Genomic DNA, 21,313 nt, shown 5'->3' on the forward strand with positions numbered 1-21,313 from the left:
TTTAATTATAAATTTTAGGCCCCCAGAGCTTTATGAGATTAGGATTCTTTTCTTTTAATATCCCAAATGGGTCTAGTCTTCCTTTGACTCAGCTAAAACTAAAAATCTTGTGATTTCTGTGGCATATGTCACTATTCAATGAAGTTCTCTAAATCCAAACACAATTTAACATTACCATTGCTATCAAAACAATTCAGCCACCAATATATTCTCCATTAAAAAAAAAACTCTTAATTTCGTCGTTCTTTTCATCAGTTTTTACTGCCTCTCATAGTTCTCTGGAGACCCACCTTCCTTTTTTCTCCCTTCTTAACTAATAAACATGAAATAGCCACAGAATTGAACCAAAAGGAAAGAAAAGGCGGAAACTTAAGGTATCTTACCTCAAGCAGCCAATCAGCCTTCATTATCACTTATTCCTCTACATAGTATTCTTAGCAGACACATAGCTGAGATGATTTCTAATTTTTTAACTAGAGTTTTTTGTTCTTTTTTTTTTTTTTTTACTTGTAAGGGTTCATTGAATAGTTTATTTAATAATAAATTAAATAATAATGTGTATCCATTCTACAAATGTACATTGAACCTCAGTTACATGATTATCATTCTCATAAGGAAAGGAATTATTAAAGAAAACACAAAAATTAAGAAACTTGTCCAGGGTATTATGGCTAGTAAATGGAACTAGTAACCACTACAGCATGCCACCTCTCAATGTACTTAGTATCCCTCCCATGAAGCTTTTCTGGTCTCCTGGCTGGACATATTCACCCACTCTCAGTCTCCAAAGGGCTCAATGGAATTCACCAATGATGTTGCTATAGTCTATTTTCAGATAATAAGAACCATTATTGAGTCTTACAGTGTGTCAGGTAGCATACCAAGCATTTCCACTCGCTGCATGCAATTATAAATTTCTGTATACATTAAAACTGAGTCCCAACAAATTGAGAGAGAGACAGAGAGATTAAATAATGTAAATAGTTGAGGGTATTCTTCCCAGCCATCTTCTGCTCCAGGAGCATGCCCTGGAGAGGGATTCGAGTCTGCTGTTTTCCCAGTGTTTTCTGTTTCTGCACGACTCTCAAAATCTTGCCATACTGACTTCTTTTACAATGAAACTGTATCATGCAGATCTACTATTTATTGTATACAGTTAGCATTTTATACATCACCCGAGACAATGTAAAATATGCATATAGTACTTGAAAAACCATGTATAGCAGACCTCCTATGTAATTTCAGGGTTTCTTAAGGGTGATTTTGACCTTCAGACTTTAAACTTTAACTTCCCATTGAGATGTGATACCATTTATTCTCAATTGTGATGTTCTTTAGTCCAGTATCCTCATCTAAGTCATAACTTTATAGCTCTCAGTACCTCCCTCAGTGTCTTTTTCATGGAAGGTGGTTGCTACATATAATCAATGGTAATAATGTTAATAGCATATTTCCCATCTCATGGCAGATGGCTATCCTCGTGAAGAAATTGTCTATCAATGGAAGCGCAGCTCTGTTGAAGTGGGCGACACAAGATCTTGGAGGCTTTATCAGTTTTCATTTGTTGGACTGAGAAATACCACTGAGGTAGTGAAGACGACTTCTGGTAAGATATGCTTGAAAATAATTTCAAGTGACCTTTCCAGAGTTAAAATTCTGGTATATGTAATTGGAAAGACTTCTCAATACCTGTCTGCAAATCATATTCATAAGATTAAACGGAGTGTTTTAATTTTCAAGAGAAAGTTACAATTGTTGTTCTAGTAAAATAGATTAATAGAAATGCATTTAATCAATTTGAATCAAATTGGATTCAAGTTGAATTAGAAAATTATTGTCCAACTTCCTTAAATAAAAATGAGTAGCATATATTAAAAGAAAAGACTTGTTAAAAAATGAGTTGGCCAGTATAGGATTAATGTTTCCTTTTAGAGATCAATACAGCAGCATTTAAAATAATCACATAGGAATAATAAGCTTTCCATAAATGCAAAAAAAAAAAAAAACTGACCATGGTGAATATGAATAATTCTCCATTCAGTAACTTAATATTATTAAGTTCAAACTGATTCCACCAGTGGATAAGAGATGGACTTTGGTGTCAAACAGACTTGGGTTTGAATTTCAGCTCCATCAGTGACTAGCTATAGACATTGAACAAAGTACTGAATCTTATTGTGGGATCAACACTCCTAAATATCCAGTGTGGATAGGAACACTTACATTATACAAGGATATTGTGTGTATGGGGGAAAAAAAAAAGTAAAATGCTTAGAATAACTGACAGTGAGTACTGAATAAGTAGCTGTTGTTAATATTAGTTATAATTATTAATTGTGTATGAGGTCTAATGTGGTATGGATTTTGGAATTTTTTCAAGAGAAGCTAAAAATCTATATTTTTATATGAAATCTCATGATTTTTAAAGGGCTGAATCTAATTGGTTAAAACTCCATATAGGCAAAGTTAAACATACTCCCAACCCAGATCTCTTTCAGAGGTAACCAGATGGAAACCTTTGCAATTCTGCATACATACTCCATGCAGATTACTCCAGCTACTTCTCTAAAAATTATGTGAATTTAAGTACATCCCAACTTCAAATTTAAACATTATTTTGTTAAAAAAAATTAGTCTTTATTAAGGTGTGTCTTTTAAAATATATTTTCATGTATTGTGTCATTTTCTGTCGATTTACCTATACACATCTGAATTTTTTTTTCTGGAATAATAGGACATATTTTTGTGTTGTCTAATTAGGAATAAACTCTTGTTCTATTCTACAAAGAGAACCAAAATTAAGGACTTATGCAAAGAGAGAAATTTAAGATTCTGCCTTCATATACACAATAACCTGAATCAAAGAGTTATCTTGACCTAAAGCTGTTCTTAGAATTTGAAAATTTATCCCGAGCAGCTTTATTCTTTTGCAAAAAGAATCTGAAAGAAGGTCAAAGCAATATTAAGGTACACTTTAAAAAAGTAGCCTTCTGTTCCCATATTCACAAGGCATCCTGGTCATCAAGACCAAGAGTAGTCTCTTATTTGGTTCCAACTTCCATCCAAGAAAGAACATGTGCACAAATATTCTCCAATTCTGCATGCTTCCAGAAAGAGAAATTGGATGATAAGTTCTGATATATATTCATATTTCTATATATTCATATTTCTATACTGACCAGCTTTGTGTTTTTACTGTAAAGATGTATGTAACACAAAATTTACCAACTTAATGTTTTTTTACGTATACAACTATCTTGCATTTTGTTTAGTAATTTTGAGACCAAAGTGGCATCAAGACCAAATGGGGGAGGGGAGATGATTTTACATCTCGGTGCCTAATATCATTTCCCATCCCCAATGTCTCATATTGAGAATGACCCAGGCCAATTTAATGTTTATTAAGAGATATTTCCTAAAGAAAATTGTCTACCTACTTAAAGCATGGCAATTAGAATTACCAAGCTTACCAGGGCTATGAAGCTTACAATAGAAATCATATACAAATAAAAATCACATTTGATAAGATATTAGGTTTGTTATTGAGTAAATTAAAAAAAACTAAACCCATTGCCATCCAGTCGATCCTGACTTATAGCGACCCTACAGGAAAGAGTAGAACTGCCCCATAGGGTTTCGAAGGCTGTAATTTTTACAGAAGCAGACTGCCATATCTTTCTTCCACTGAGCATCTGGTGAGTTCAAACTGCCTATCACTTAACCACTGAGCTACCAGGGTTCCTTTGATATTGAGTAGCATCATTAATCTCTTCAACTCCTTTGAAAATTTTAATCTGGTATTTAGCCTTCCACATTGGTCTTCTTGTCCACTTCTTGCTGATTTGTATTTTGTTCTTAAAACCATTCTATTGGCCTCCGTAAAGAGAGAACAGCTGAACTGAAAATTAGCATTGGCGCTGAGAGGCAGCTTGGTTCTTGTGACAATTCTGTAATGCCTGGAAGTTTCTACTTGATCTTTTGTTTGGTTTCTGATACGGTTCTTATCTTCAAATCATAGCTTCATAATTAGTTAATATCTGTAAAAATGTTATATTAACAGCATTCTTTGAAAATCATCAGAAGATCAAATTTTTGGTCCTTTTGGACCTTAACCATTTTATATTATAATGTGGTTTTCTTCCAGACTTGGAGTAAATGTATCCCCCTTTAAGAATCCTTGTAACTGGGGAAGAGTATAGCCTAAAATTTAACTTAGCTTAGTGTAGAGTTATTTTCCCTTCATTCGTTCTAGCCTTTCATGACTTTGTTATATCCAAGTGGCACCTGCACTGTTGCTTTCTTAGTATATTTCCTTTACATTGACTTATTGGTTTTAGTAAAATGGATGCGTTTTAAAAAAGAAAGTTCATATCAGGACCATAATTGAAAAAAAAAATCATTTGGCATATATAGAAGTTGATAAAACAGTATAGTGGAAACCAAACAAATGTTCTTAAATTTTAAGTGGATATATTTGTTCCCCAGGCTGTGAATATGTTGAGAAAGAGAGGTATTTAAGAGACAATAAAGTGAAACTAGCATCAAAGTAAAACATTATCCTTGATGTAGACAGAAGGAACATTTCTTAGAAAATAATTTCCTCACCAAATAATTCAATAATATTTGATAATCTGTACATCCACCATCTAAATTGTCTCCTTTACCACCACACTTGAGACCTATATTGTTTTGGTTGTAGACTGGTAAGATTTGGAGAATACTTTTAAAGCATAGCCGATACATTAAAACAGAGTCTGCATCCGCCATGTCTCTCCTCAAACAATCATCCCTTCCTGATGGCTCTATTTCTGGCAGTAGCATCGTCATTGTCCCAGTGAGGCAGGTGTGAGCACTCCGAGGCTCATGTCTCTGCCTCCCACATCTGATGAATCATGAAGGCACTTATGCCTCGAAAATATCTTGTTTAACAGTGTCCTCTTTTCGGTTGCCAACGCCACTGTCCTAGTTCTAGATTTTGTGTCTTGTCATCTAGGCTGTGTCAGTAGCCTATTAAGTGGTATCCCTACTGTGAGTCTCCCTGTTACAATCTGTCCTTTACACATTAATCAGAAAAAGTTAAAACTTACTATTAGCTACATGCAGGTGGCAAGGATTTTATGTAAATGACCTGTTTTGATTTTCATATTTACGGTCATCAGCACTGACGGTACCACTGCAGGTAAGGAAACAGACTTTGAAAGGTCCGTTGACTTGCAGACATCAAGTGTAGAAGATAGAACGTGGACATAAGTGGTCTGCTCCCAAAGCTCATGCTCTTAATCATTATTGTTTTCCTCCTGTTGTGTCTCAGTGGGTACTTGTGAATCACAGCTTTCAACTTTTAAGATATCTGAAGAATTCAGTAAGTTCGAGTTTCCTCACTCCTCCAGCCCACTAGCCTGAGTCCAAAACTATGCACAATCCCAGAGGTGCCCATGAAGAAAGGCCTGGTGATCTGTTTTTGAAAAATTACCCATTGAAAACCCTGTGGCACAGAGTTCAATTCTGACATGCATGAGGTTGCCATGAGTCAGAATTGACTCCTCAGCAACTGTTTTTTTAAAAATTATTCTTATTGCTCCTAATGTGTAAGTGATCCCATGTGTCGCTTACATATTAGGATCAATAACAATAGTAATAAAATAAGTTCCATTTGCCTCTGTAAAGAGAGAAGAGTTAACCTAAAAAATAGCATTGATCCTGAGAGGCAGCTTGATTATTGTGACAGTTAATTTTGTAAATTTCTTCTTGCTTTCCTCCACTGGGATTCATAGCAGAATTTTGAAATCACTGGCACCATGGATAAAGTCCATGCTCATTGTCTGTTTTCTAAAATATTTATAATTTAACCTATATCTTCAAACATTGCCCATTATTACCTTACCATACCCTTTCCCCTGGCTGAGGTTGTCTGTGTAGGTTGTACCTACTTCATGCCTTTGTTCATTTTGATGCCCTATTTTCATTATTTAATACCAAGGTCAACACCAGCCTTCTCTTATGAAGCCTCGTCTGCCTCCATGAGTATGTACTTACTGGTCAAATAATTCTCTAAATGTGAGTTAAATAAAGAAGGCCCGGCTTCCACGCTGTGTTTTAATTTAGATGTCATTGGGAAAGCAAGAGAGAAATCTTTTTTAGCTAAGGAGAACACACTTAAAAATTTACTGATCACTGAATAAGCTATTTAGGGAAGGGGGAAAAAAAAAGGTACAAGTTAATGATTTTTTTTTTTTTTATTGAAGTGGTCAAAAGGAAAGGAAAATTCTAAATGATAGGAGAACACTAATAACTATAGCATCAATCCTGTAGTTACTTTCTAAGTCACAGTAACTTTTTTTGAGTCAGAGTAGCTTGTGAGCCTATTTTAGTCAATAATAAACTTTTCAAGCTACTTGAAGCAACGTAATATATCTTAAAATAAATCAGAGGTTGGATGCACAATAATAGATTTTTATTTTATTTTCAAGCTTCTATTTAGAAAGGCTAACTCTTGATATCTGGCAAGTGTATGAATTATGTAAGGACATCTGGCCAAGAGGGCCACAGAGAAGTCATTTGCCCTCTCTAGGATGAAGGTTATTTATCTGGCATAAACACATCTGACTGGATGCTTCTTTAAAGCCATGGCCCTTAGCACTTATGAATAAATCCTAATATAACCAAGGTTATATGTAGGTGTTGAAATGTAAGAGCTGCTTTCTTTATAAATCAGTGTTTTCCTAGAATGTTTTCCCTTCATCACGTTTTCAATATTTTCAAAGCAAGTCAGTTGCAGAAACAAACTTTGTGACATTTGGGTGTTTAATGTAAAGGAAATGACACTTTTTCTCCATCTATTTTATTTTTAGCAATGCATTATTATAAATATAAAAATGCATGTTAAAAATTGTATGCCAAAGGCAATTTATTTCCATTTCGGTACTAGAATATTCACACATAACAATTTTTTTTTCATTTTTTTCAAATTGTGCTTTAGGTTAAAGTTTATAGCTCAAGTTAATTTCTCATACAAAATCTTATACACATATTGTTTTGTAACATTAGTTACAATCCTCTAAATATGACACCACAGCCTGCCTTTCCACCCTGGGTTCCCTGTGTCCATTCAACCAGTTCCTGTCCCTTCCTACCTCCTCCTCCTGCTTCCAGACAAGAGCCACCTACTTGGTCTCATGTATCTGATTGAACTAAGGGACACACTCCTCACGTATATTATTTTTTGTTTTATATTCCTGTCTGATCTTTGTCTGAAGAGTCAGCTTCAGGAATGATTTCAATTTTGGGTTAACAGAGTGTCCAGGGGCATCATTTTTGGGGTTCCTCCCGTCTCTGTCAGACCATTAAGTCTGGTCTTTTTACATATATCTGAGTTCTGCTCCACATTTTACTCCCACTCCGTCTGAGACTCTGTTGTGTTCCTGTCAGTGAGGTCATTGGTGGTAACTGGGCACCATCTAGTTCTTCTGGTCTCAGGATGGTAGGGTCTCTGGTTTAAGTGGTCCTTTAGCTTCTTGGGCTAATATTTTTCTTGTGACTTTGGTTTTCTTCATTCTCCTTTGGTCCAAGTGAAATGGGACTAATTGATACATCTTAGGTAGCCACTCGGAAGCTTTTAAAACCCTGGATGTCACTCACCAAAGTGGGATGCAGAATATTTTCTAAACAAAATTTGTTATGGCTGTTAAATTAGATGTCCCCTGAAACTATGGTTCCCAGACCTCAGCCCCAGCTACTCTCTCCCTCAAAGTGTTTGGAGGTGTCCAGGAAACTTCTTAGCTTTTGCTTTTATTTGGTTGTGCTGACTTCCCTTGTGTTGTGGGGAGGGGAATTCACATGCATTCTTTTAAAATCATGTATTTAACTTTTAAATTCCAAGGTTGCCCTGATACTACCTAGCTGGAAGATGGGGCTGGAGGGGTGGAGAGAGGTTACATGGACAAGTCACATGAAATTCAAAGAAAGTTGTTTGGATTCAAGGTGACACACAACATTTCTATTTATATTCCCTTGGCAAGAACTAGTTGCATGCCCATGGAGATAAAATGGATCTGGGAAATGTATCTCACTTATGTACAAGTAAAGAAAATGAGTTTTGCAACTTTATATTCCGTAATGAGAGATTGCATCATCTTACATGTCACATCAAGTCACAAAGAGTAGTATTATTTTTTTCCCATTTGATGGAAGTGTAAACTGACCTTTAGAGGGGCTAAGAATTTGTTTGAGGACCTACAGTGAAGTAATTATTAATCCTGATCTCAAATTTTTAACCCACCACTTCTCATAAACATGTTAAAAGGGTATATTAATTAAAATAAAAAGTATTATTCCTAAGCTTGATGATAGCTAATTTTACAGTGACAGTGTAATACAATGTGTTTATTAGTGCTTAATGCAATAAAAAATATTATACATCAACACACTATTAATATGTAGGAATAGCAATTATATTTAGATATAGAAAAAATATCAAGTGAGAAGCTTAATTTAGCAAACTGCTTTACAGAAATTATTATTTACTAGCCAAGTGAACCTATGGGTCACCATCCAAATCTGTCCTTAATTAAGAAACTATTGGAAGCAGTGTTCTTATATACATTTGTTCATGCAGAAAAATTCCACCTTAAAGAAAAAAATAATAATAAAGGTTTGCATAACTTCTATGTCCAGTAATTTACAAGATTAATATCTTGTTTTGACAGCCCATCAATAATGGCAACCAGATCAAAAAAAGTTATTTTCCAACCATTTGACAATTCTATTTGCTACATTTAAAGGACACTTGCATCAGTATGATACAGCTATTAACATCCTTCCTATCCAGCCTGTGATTCCAAATACACTTTATGTATGTGATTCCAAATACACTTTATGTATTAAATAAATCCAAAATACGTATATTAAAATGTGAGAGAGAAGATGGGGACTGAGTCCATGGAACTCATACTGCGATCAAGCTCACTGAAGACAACTTTCATCATATCTGATGTAATTGAATGTTTCATCTTCTTTTTGTACTTTCAGAAAATTATGCTATTCATCACTGCAGAAAGAGACTGAAAAGGGCAGTAAATAGCAGTGAGGAAAACAGTGTTTTTTTTTTTTTTTAATTTAGCATTCTTTTCTTTAAAAAAAGAGGTTATTATGAAGGTCACAACACATTGCAGTGCGTAACAGTCCAGGAAAGAATTTGCTTGGCATATGGACTAGGAGCTGACTGGCATTTGTTTACCATTCTCAGTGGCTGCTGGTGTAATCCATCTCTGTTAGAAAGTCAAGGGCAGCCAGTTGAATTAGTACATTCCAGAAGGAAAGAAATAGATCAGCTAATTCCCGGAGCGGGGTGGGGGGAGAAGATTAACAAATACATGGAACATGATTTATAAAGTCTTTTTTTGTTTAAATTTACATATGGACATCCTTGCTTTTCAAGAAATTGACCATGCTTTATGACAGTTAAAGGAGCCTTGGTGGTGTAGTAGTTAAGCCCTCAGCTTCTAAGTGAAATGTCAGGAGTTCAAACCACTGGCCACTCCAAGGGAAAAAGATGTGGCAGTGTACTTCCCTAAAGATTACAGCCTTGGAAACCCCATGGGGATGTTCTGCTCTGTCCCATACAATCGTTTATGAGTTGGAACAGACCCGACAGCAGTGTGTTATGATTTTATGTCAGTTTATGTTACATTTAGCATAGAAACCATATCATACACGTCTATGTTTTCACATTTCTTCATCTTCCATTTCATTCACTCTAAAATTATCTCTTCCCTGTTATACACCATCCCTCAGAATGATGATAAACAGAAGTGTTAACCAATAACATTTGTTTAAAAGCATAGTTCTTCTCCCAGTCCCAACACAAACCTGATTGTTTTGCCCATAAGGGCTTCCCTATTAACTATATAAAATGATGTCCTTATTTACAAATATTGGAATACTGTAAATAAATGACCCTGCTGATAAGATTTGTAGGTGAAAGCGTCAATTTAAACAACTCAGTTCACTGGAATAGTTTCCAAATAGGATTTCTAATCTGCTTATACTTATATTATGAACAGCACCACGCATCTTGGTTTTCATCATTATATCTATTGTTCACTGCTAAATGGTGAAGAGCTTTGTAATAGAAAATGTGTAATTCATGAGCTGTGTAATAGCTCCTTGTTAAAGAGATAATGCAATCATGGACACCAGTTGTAACCACTTAGTGATGACATTTCCTTAGTTGGTGATTTCTTGTTACCAATATCAGTGACTGCAAGTGAAATTAGATTGATACAAAAATAAAATTTTAGGCCAAATTTTAAAGGTTGAGTTCAATTGTAATTTTACTTAAAGAAAAATTAATCCAAATAAGCAAAATCAGAGGTTGTAAACTAGCAGCCAATTGCGTAACTCCAACCTACAGCATGGATTAGTAGGCATCCTACTTATGTAACAGCCAATGTCCAGTCATCTCCAACTCACCATAACAAACTTATATTTATCGTAGCCATCAATAGACAATTGAGGGATTTCATATGAAAATATAGTTGTTTTTCTTCTGTTAAGCATCTGGCTATCATTCTCCAGTGAAAAGAATTTGTTAGGCCTGAGTTATCATTTGTCCCAATAGATGGGGCACACAAAATCCAATTTACCAAAGTCCCGGCCAAGCTGTGTTGTATTTTTAGAGCTATATGTCTTTCTTCTTGAATTACTATTTTCTTATTTTGGAAAACAATTTATGTGCACCTATGTCTCAATTTATGTGCACCTATGTCTCAATCAGAAACCCTAGTGGTGTAGTGGTTGAGTGCTACAGCTGCTAACCAAGAGGTCGGCAGTTGAAATCCACCAGGCGCTCCTTGGAAACTCTATGGGGCAGTTTTACTCTGTCTTATAGGGCCACTATAGGGTTGCTATGAGTCAGAATCAATTCAATGGCAGTGGGTTTGGTTCGGTTTTGGTTGTGTCTCAATGAAAAGTAAGGAAGAATGAAAAACCGAAAACAAGCTAGTTGCTGTCCAAACCAGATTCCAACTCATAGAGACCCCACGTGTGCAGAGTAAAACTGTGATCCATAGGGTTTTCATGGCTGTGACCTTTTGGAAGGAGATCAACAGGCCTTTCTTTCAAGGCATCCCTAGGTGGATTCGAACTGCCAAACTTTAATCCTTTTGGTTAGTAGCCCAGTACTTAACTGTTTGTGCCACCCAACAACTCCTGGGGAAAAAAAACAAATAAATAAAAAATGAAACACATATATCTTGCTATCTATCTAAGGAGACCTGGTGACATAGTAGTTAAAGCAATCAACTGCTAACTGAAAGCTCAGCAGTTTAAAGCCACCAGAGGCTCCACAGGAGAAAGATATGGCAGTCTGCTTCTGTCGAGATTTATAGCCTTGGAAACCCTATGGGGTCGCTATGAGTCGGACTTGACTTGATAGCAGTGGGTTTGGTTTGGATCTACCTGTCTGTCTGTCTGTCCGTCTGTCTACCTACCTATGTATAGTAAAAGTGAAGAATATTCTTTATTTTTTAGAGCATATAAAAAACAACAGTATGAAATGATTATCAAACCTATGAACTCAACCAAGATTTGACTGAAACAGATATTAAGCCAGCTGCCCAAGGAGCCAGAACCTGGTCTGCCTACGTGTCACTTCCTTTCACACTCTACTACTGGGCTCCTTAATCATTAATATCTAGCACAAACAATGTAAATCAATTATCAGTTCATTTGGTTTATCTCTACTATCTGCTTTAGTGGAAGATGGATTTTAAATATAATTATGAAGATTTAGATAGGGACACTTGTGCAAATAGTCTTCTCTGTACTTTTCTTTGTTCCTTAACTCACTTCTAAGCAGCTTTTAAAAGTTTTGTTGCCTTTTTTTTGCACATCACTTATTAGCAGCCTTGCATAGCCAATTAACACTTCGTTGCGTTGTATTTCTCAGAAGATACACACAGTGGACAATTGCTTAGTCTACAACAAAACCCTGTTCTCCATTTTCTCTGATGAAATAAGACAGTTCAGTATAGAGCAAAAAAGAATTACTCCTGGTTAAGGGATGATGTACTGTCTTCTCACCATATATTTGAATGACCTTGGGCAAATAATTTTCTCTTTTGTCTCTTATTTTCTTCATCTGTAAAATAAGAGAACAGCCTAGCTTGATTTTGAAGGTATTTTCAGTTCTAAAATGCTATTCTGTGTATCCTGATATTTAGCTATCCAGTTATAAAGCGGTCTTCTATGTCTCCAAGAGTTTCTAATGGAAATATTCTCATGTTTTCTTATTATATAAAACACACAAATTAACAAATCTATTTTATCTGTCATGTGTACTGATTCTTGGTGTCAGCTGTGGGGGTAAAGGGCCCAGGGTGTTGCCACGGAGATGGTTGGTAAGTTGACTCAGGTCTAACAAATTTGGCATGGGAAAAATAAGCTCACTGTGGGTGTCAGGTGTGAGGGTGGATGTTAATTTAATTTAATCTACTGTGAATGCAAAATTGGAAGGGGGCTGAAGATGGGACAGTAGCTGTCTGTGACAAGGGTTTCAGAGAAGAAAAAGAATAGACACTCAGAGTCTTAGAAACACAATACTTGAAATCAATATGATAAAAGTGTGACCTTAATTTATTAATTTCTTAGTCAATTTTTTAGTAGTTTAAATATGTGTTTTGACCAGGTGTATATGGTGTTTCAAAGATGTCACTTTAACACCAAGCCATGGTGTTTCCAATTGCCTCATATGTGTGTGAAAGCTGGGCAATGAATTAGGAAGATCCAAGAAAAATCGACACCTTTGAATTAAGGTGTTGGTAAAGAATATTGAATATACCATGGACTGCCAAAAAACGAACAAATCTGTCTTGGAAGAAGTATAGCCAGAATGCTCCTTAGAAGTGAGGATGGTGAGACTTTGTCTCACATATTTTGCACATGTTGTAAGGAGGGATCAGTCCCTAGAGAAGGACATCGTACTTGGTAAAGTAGAGGGTCAGTGAAAAAGAGAAAGGCCCTCAATGAGATGGATTGACACAGTGGCTGCAACAATGAGTTCAAGCATAACAACAATCATGGAGGGGGGCAGGACTGGGCAGTGTTTCTGTTGTGTGTAGGGTCAACATGAGTTGGAACCCACTAGACAGCACCTAACAACAACAACAACATATGGTGTTTTGCACCAGCAATCTATGATAATAGAAATGACACTACCATCTCTAATATAATAGTAACAGAATGTACTAACCATTGTAAGGACTTTATGTGCACCATCTCATTCACTTCTTCCAGCAATTCTATGAGGGGATGCCTGTTTTCAAAATGAAATTATCTTTTACAACCAGCTTTGTAGAAACACATGTATATATAAGGACCTTGTCCAAGATCACAGAGTAAGTTACTGAACAGACACCTATTTTTCCTGACTTCCATTCTGATTCCAACCCGGTGATGTGGTAATTAAGCCTTGGAGTTGTTTCTGAATTTGAGTTTGCAGAAACACTTGCCCATGTCCCTGTAGTGTGTATATCTTTATGTAGTGTGTATATCTGTTTATATATTTATATTTGTTTATATACAATATGTATCTATATTGTTATTGTTAGCTGTCTTCAAGTCAACTCCAACTCATGGAGACAACTTATGTGACAGAACAAAAAGCTGCCTAGTCCTGCATCATCCTCACAATTGCCAGCATGTTTGAGTCTATCGTTGCAGCCACTATGCCAATCTGTCTCACCAAGGGTCTCGCTTATTGGCCCTCTACTTTGCCAAGCATAATTTTCTCCTGATGATGTGTCCAAAGCAAGCAAGTCAGACAATGGTCTGTAGTGATCTATAAGGTTTTCATTGGCTAATTTTCAGAGTTAGATCCCCAGGCCTTTCTTAGTCAGTCTTAGTCTGGAAGCTTTACTGAAACCTGTCCACCATGGGTGACCCTGCTGTTATTTGAAATATCAGTGGCATAGCTTCTAGCATCATAACAACATGCAAATAACCACAATGCAACAAACCGAGAGATGAGTGGTAGATATATATATATATATATATATATATATATATATATATATATATATATATATATATATATACTTAAACTGGATCCATCCAGATAGGAACCCTGGTGGCACAGTGGTTGAGAGCTATGGTAAGCTACGGTTGCTAACCAAAAGGTCAGCATTTCAAATCCTTGGAAACCTTGTGGGACAGTTCTACTCTGTTCTATAGGGTCGCAATGAGTCAGTATAGACTCAGTCGCAATGTTTTTTTTTTTTTCATACAAACATGGCACAGACTGTAATAGCTTAAGCTAGACTATATTATGTTAACATATAGTCTAGCTTAAGCTATTACAGTCTCATATACTTCAGATGAACAACAATATTTCAGATGAGAACGAACAAAAAATGTTTATATCTCACATATTTCTATGATCCAAGCGCTTCTTCATTCTGAGACATAGTCTCATGGAAGAGGTTGAAAATGACAGAAGAACACAATCATTCTAAAAGTGTCTGCCTTGATGGGCATAAGTCATTGTAGCTCACATAAAATTGACCAAAGCAAATTATGCTGCCAAGCATGATGTCAGTGAGGGAATGCATGATCCTCTTACACAAAGGGGCACTGGGAAGGCTATGAAGGAATGGTCTTGGTAGAAAGGAGCAGCATATATTTTGAACTCTGGAAGCATATGCAAAAATTGATGTTAGCATAATTTTTTACATCCTATCTACCTTGCCTTGTAAATGCAGGCAGTCAGAAGTTCCCACTCGTCCTTCCTCATGAAGCCATCCTCAGAGGCAGTGAGACAGTGGTTCATACAGCACTCTAGGTCACATAATCCTGCAGTTAGGACCATGTCTTTGACAAAGATCTTGTCTTCTTATAGCAAGTGAAAGTAACGCCTCATAAACTGGGTGGGAATTGAGCCCTGTGCTGGTGAGTGATCAGTTTCAGTTTCTGTTGGTCTCTAAAACATCAGGATAAATCACCTTCAGCAAGGGAAAGGGCTGACTTACTCTCAAGGAAAATGCAGGACAGGCATGAATATGTCTCTACCTCTGAGGATTATCCTTTTGAAAAGAGACTCTTTTGGGTCAAGCTTGTCTCACTTTGTCAATGACCTATAGCCATGATTTCCTTTTTATGTAAAATCGCCTTCAGAAGGAGCAGGTGGTAACACAAAACATTAACATGAAAATGATTGTAGGGTGATGGGAACTGTCAGGTTTTATAAACATGGGCAAGATTTTCCCTGCTGTACCACAGGGACAGTTTTATTAATTGCAACAAACACAAGCCCACAAATATTGATCTAGTACTAAATTCAATTTTACAGTTATTAGACAGTGGTAACTTCTAAGAAACAGTAAACCAGAATCATCCACTTGGCAGTAGGAGGAAATAATTGAACACAATTTAATAAAGAATGGGCACAGAATAATGAAAAGGTCAGGCTGTTTTGATGGCTGTTATTTATTTATTCTGCACGGGGGGGAAATAATCCTTGTCTTTTTCTAATAATAAATCAAAACCTTTGTCATGGAGTCAATTCTAACTCATGGTGACCCCATATGTGTCCTAGTAGAAATGTTCTTCACCGAGTTTTCAATGGCTGTAATCGGATGGAAGTAGATTATCTGGCCTTTCTTCTACGGCACCTCTGGTTGGAACCGCCAACGTTTTGGTTAGTAATCAACACGAACTATTTGTGCCACCCAAGGACCTTGCCTCTAATAATAAAAAATAAATTAGAAAGGGTTGCCGTCAAGTTGATTCTGACTCATAAAAGACCCTATAACAAAGAGTAGAACTGCCCCATAGGGTTTCCAAGGAGGGGCTGGTAGGTTCGAACTGCTGAACTTTTGGTTAGCAGCCAAGCTGTTAACCACTTTGCCACCAGGGCTCAAAAAACAGACGTAGTCAAAATAGTTTCAAACAGAACTTATATGTTTTCTTGTGTTCAATCTTAATCATGAGCTGTGATTTTTAAGCCCTTTCTTTCATCTATGAAACATTACTAAAAGCAATTCTACTCCTCTGCTTTATAAATCAGGTACTTGATGTATAGTGCTATTAATAATTTAAAACAATGTCACACAGCTAGGTATTAGTAGAACTGGAGCTAAGCACCAAGTATCTGAGTCCCATGACGCCTCTTCCTTTATTGGCCACTACTTAAGGCTAAGCATAAAAAGGAATTTTTATTTCATTGGTACATCTTGCCAATTGCATACTGTAACAAATCTGTTTTGTTATTCAAGTTGATGGCAATATTCAGAGTTTTGATAATTGTGACTTTAACCTGAAATGGTTTCCTGATCTCCTTCCAGTAAGCCTCCCTCAAGCCTCTCTGTTAAGTTCTTAAAACTTAAGAACTTAAAAGCTTACTTACATTGCAGGTCTTCTCTCTTGTGTCAGATGTTGAGGAAAAACAGAATGAAGAAAAATACAAATCAAGAGGGAAAGAATGATTGAGTTAAGAAGATGGCCTACTTTTGACTTTGCTATACAATGCCAGCATTCAATGGTTTCTAAGGAATGAGTGGCGTATTAAGTGTTTTTATATGTCTATAATTATTAATTATTAGTTGAAATATCACAGAATGGTGAAAGAAAAACTAGAATAAGAGCTTTAAAATGCAGATTCCACCACCAGGTGGGCCTCTGACTTGCTGTGCTGCTTTCATCAAATCCCTTTAGCCCTTTGTGCTTCAGTTTCTCCTAGTAAACTATGCATGGTGAGCAGACTTCCTTTCTGAGAGAGGTGTGTTGTTATTCTAAGTGGCCATAGTTTGGGCTCTGACTCATAGCGACCTCAAGTACAACAAAACAAAGCATTGTTCGGTCCTTTTTTTTTATACCATCTTCATAATTTTTGGTGTGCTTGAGTTCACTGACGTGGCCACTGTGTATTTTGAGTGCCTTGCAACCTAGGGGAAACCGTGGTAGCATAGTGGTTAAGAGCTATGTCTGTTAACCAAAAGGTCGGCAGTTTGAATCTACCAGGTGCTTCTTGGAAACCATATGGGGCAGTTCTACTCAGTCCAATAGGGTCGCTATGAGTCAGAATCGACTCGACGGCAACAGGTTTGGCTTTGGGTTTTTTTTTTGCAACCTAGGGGCTCATCTTCCAGCACTGTATGAGAGAATATTCTGTTGCGACCTATAGGGTTTTCAATGGCTAATTTTTGGAAGAAGATCACCAGGCTTTTCTTCTTGGTCTGCCTTAGTCTGGAAGCTTTGCTGGAACCTGTCCACTATGGGTGAGCCTAATGGTATTTTAAATTTTAGCAACATGCAAGCCACCACAGTGTGATAAACTGACAGACAGGTTGTGGTATGACTGGCATAGAGAGAATCAAATGAGACAGTGAATGTGGACATACTTTATAGTATGTTGAGAGTGTGGCACATATGTAAGTCATCATTGTTTTAATAATTATCTTTAAGGTCCCCTGTAGATAAGAAGTTCTAGAGTTATTCCACGGAGTTAAGACTTAAAGTATGATGTGTGTGTGTGTGTGTGTATGTGTGTGTGTACACCGGTAAGGAAGTTAAAACATGAGGAACATGAATCATTTATCCCAACTCCAGCAAGAGCAGGGCTGGGAGTGTGACTCAAGTTCCTGTTTCTCACTTGGGTTCCTGTGATCAGATTTTGCCATCAGGACTTAAGAATGATAATTTTTTTTTTTTTTTGATAAAAAGTAATACTAAAGAGACCCAAAAGGCAAAATTCTGACTTTTTTCTGCCACTGTGGTGGAAAAACTGCTATTAAAATATCTAGGCTAACTGTGGAAATGAAAGGATAAAAGAGACTGCAGTCAAAGGAAGGTAGAGGAAGACAAAATTTGGAAGCTCCTAGGATTTACGTGTTTTCACCTAATGCCAGTAAGTAACCTACAACGGTTAACAGTTTGATGTCCCCTGGGGCAGTGTGAGACAGTTGAGCTGATTAAACGTAGCCTTTTAAGTTTTACTGGAATTAGAAGTTAAACTTTCAGGCAAGGAATGTAGGATTGTAAACAATTTGACATTAGAATTCACGTAGAGATGTAGAAGCAGGTTTTAAGAGAATTACCCTTTCATTTCAAAACATTCAATGAATTTTGTTGTCTCTAAATGGAGATCCAGCAGAACATACAAGATTCTACATTACTGCTGGTATTTGTTCTAACACTGGGAGAAACACCTACTTATTTCATTTTGAAAACTGGTAGCCTGGTCCAACATTTCTTGAAGAGTAACTGCGGTTTCTACTAAGACCCCGTAACTATTCAATGTTTTAAAAATTAATAATCTCTTAACTTATTGAAAACATGCTATGTGTAACAGACTACGCACAGTAAGGTCTATAAATCTTCTCATTTAATCCCCATAAAAACCTCAAGGTAGACATGACCACTATTCTTATTTCAGAGATAAGGAAACTGTAACTCAAGAAATTCATGTAATTAGTCCAAGTCCTCACAGTCAGTAAGAAAAATAGGGGTATTTGAAATAAAATTTAACTAACCACAAATTCCATTCTGCTTTGTAAAATTTCTTATAAGGATGCCTCTGATGAAAAAGTGATATAGAGAGATACGGGGTAAAGGGGGAGGGGAGACAATAATTCTGCAGCTAAAGTCCACTTTAGATACCCATGAGATTTAGACACGGAAGGCATGGGAGGCACTTGCCAAGCCGCTATGAGGTTTTGCCAAAGGCAGGCTCAACAGTGCTGCTTTGGTTTCTCAGCCATGCTCCTCACCATGTTTTAGCTGTTGAAATAAAAAATTAAAAATTCCTTGGTCTTTAAATTATTGTCCAAAAAACTCAAACTGGTTGCTGTCTAGTGGATTCTGACTCATGGTGAGGTGACATCATGTGTGTCAGAGTAAAAACGCTCCAAAGGCATTCTTAAGGCTGTGACCTTTTGGAAACAGATTGCCAAGACTTGCTTCCAGAGCACCTCTGGGTGAGTTTGAACCACCAACCTGTCAGTTAGTACGCCAGTGCTAACCATATGTACCACCAAGGGACTCCTAAATTAGTGACAGACACTTGAATACACCAGCTTCCTCATTCCTTAAAGGTTTATTTAGTGTTGAATTCATCAACTCTAGGAATAGCCACAGACTCAACACAGATGAGGGATTCATGGAAATCAGTGGGTGGAACCACTGAAAACATATTGGACTTAGAGGTATTTTCTTTATTGCATTTCTTTTTTTTTTTTTCATTCTGGCTTTGGATTTTGATTGCTCTAAAGAAAATATACCTCACTTACTGTTAAAAGTGAAAAAAATAAAAAAAGACATTCATTGTTGTGTAAATGATAATTAATTCCATTATATTTAGTTCAGTTATATTTAATTCCAATTAATTCCACTATATTTAATTCTCTCAATTACTCCATGCTGTAGATATTATTATAGCCATTGTACAAATGAAAAAATTGAGGCTTGGGAAGGATAACTTGCCCCAGGTCACATGATTAGTGAACAGAAGGGCTGGGTTTCAAAATCAGTTCAGAGAGAAAAGTCTGCCTGTAGACGTTGGTCCAGCACTTCTCTATTAGAATAACCAGAAACTCTGATGAGCTCTTTTGTTGTTAGCTCAGCTCAGTTCATTGGCTATGTACTCAGGACCTCCTATGCTCCTTGCCCCATTAACAGGGTTCAGGACGATAATCAGACATAGAGCTTGCCCTTGAGCAGTTCATAGTTCAGTGGAATAACAATAAGCCAGATCTAAATGTTAAATAGCTTCTACATGAATCCCTGTGTGACAACCATGATAATGTACCACATACAGAAATCTCTATTTTTACTGCAGAGGAGCACATCAATGCACACATGCTTCAGTAGCACGTCATCCTCATTTTTAATGAAAAAATCATTATCCTAGAAATACTTCCAATTCTTAAAATACCTTAGTATATATTTGGAATATAATTTGAGGGTATTAGTACAGTCATTATCTATTTAGGAGCTTTTGTAATTCTTAACTGTGAATGTTTGAGTGGTCTTATTTTAGTGAGTTGCCTACAGCCACCCACTCTTCTTCCGGCAGTTGGGAAGCTCACCCCCATGACTGTGATGCCTAGAGGCTCCCAGGCAGGGGCTGGTGGGAAAGAGATGTTCACACAGACCAACTGCCAGCCCAGTTCTTAATAACTGGAGTTTGTTTAGGGAGCCTCTGCTGAAATGTCAGCCAGTGGTGAAGGTGGCATTTCCATATCTGTGCCATCTTAATGCCGAGTGAGCTGTTGCTTGGTTTATACATTCCTTTCCCTATCTCCTACATTCAACTTTTGGTTTGTGGAAGTATCAGGCATAGGCTTGGCATGCAGGCTAATATGACCTGTCTGCAGTTGAGGATATGATAGGCACTTGATGTTGGATTCACCTTCAATCCACCATCTTCAGTCCCTCAGGAGTCCTTTCTCAGGCCTGGGAGAATGCATTAGATCATAGTCATGGGGCATATTGAGCTCTCTTTGAGATCCATCACTCTAAAATTTCAATTTCGTGTCTAAACATGAAATTATACCAACTGAAATTCTTTGTACAGAAGAGATATGAGGAAGTTGTAGCCTGCACTGCAGGACTGTAGCTTTTATTTGAGTAATGGTTCTTTCTAAACCAACAGGTAGACTTGGGAGATTTCTGGATGAGGAGTTAGCCTGAGCTCTGGCTCCATCTCTGCAAGCTGCTTGAACTTGGGCAAGTTGCTAGTCTCTCTGAGCCACAGTTTTCATGCCTATAGATAGGGATTCAAATATTCTATTTAGCCAAACATACAGTATTTATAATAATTTAAACAGACTAAAATATGTGAAAATTATTTTGTAATTGCAAAGCAGTCTATAGCTCTATAGGATCATTTCATACAAGAAGGAAATTAGACAGTTTAGATTAAGAATGCTTGTTAAAACATGGTAGGGAAATCCAGCATTGCTTTCATTCACCAAGATACTCTGCAGCTAGATAGCTTATTTATTATTTGTTCAGTATTTTCTGGATAGATATTTTATATAAAACACTGTACAAATGGATATTAGGCTCAAAGTTAAATAAGTGTGGCACCTACTTCCAAAAAACTTAGTCTACTTATTTTATTTATTCAGATAATTATAAGTCTGTAGAAGCACTCTTTCTCCTTACTTAATTGACTTGCAGACTAGCTGATACACCTACCCTCTCAATTGCCTCTGTTGAGAGTACTGACTAACGTCCATGGTAACTGGAACACTTGAGGCTCGTGGATTACATTAGTACATGTCCATGTAGTTCCATTGACTTTAATACTTATCCAGAG

The 21,313-nt window shown here is 36.7% G+C and overlaps 1 protein-coding gene across 1 annotated transcript in view; it reads left to right on the plus strand.

Annotated features, from left to right (window-relative positions):
- The window catches only part of GABRG2 (gamma-aminobutyric acid type A receptor subunit gamma2), a 118,860-nt gene that overhangs the window by 43,377 nt on the left and 54,170 nt on the right, over positions 1-21,313 (plus strand). Inside the window, exon 6 of the mRNA XM_049874270.1 lies at positions 1,469-1,606. Coding sequence (XP_049730227.1) covers positions 1,469-1,606 — 138 coding nt within the window. The remainder of the gene's footprint in view (positions 1-1,468; positions 1,607-21,313) is intronic.

Source organism: Elephas maximus, chromosome 2 (genome assembly GCF_024166365.1).
Source record: "Elephas maximus indicus isolate mEleMax1 chromosome 2, mEleMax1 primary haplotype, whole genome shotgun sequence".
Lineage (NCBI taxonomy): Eukaryota > Metazoa > Chordata > Mammalia > Proboscidea > Elephantidae > Elephas > Elephas maximus.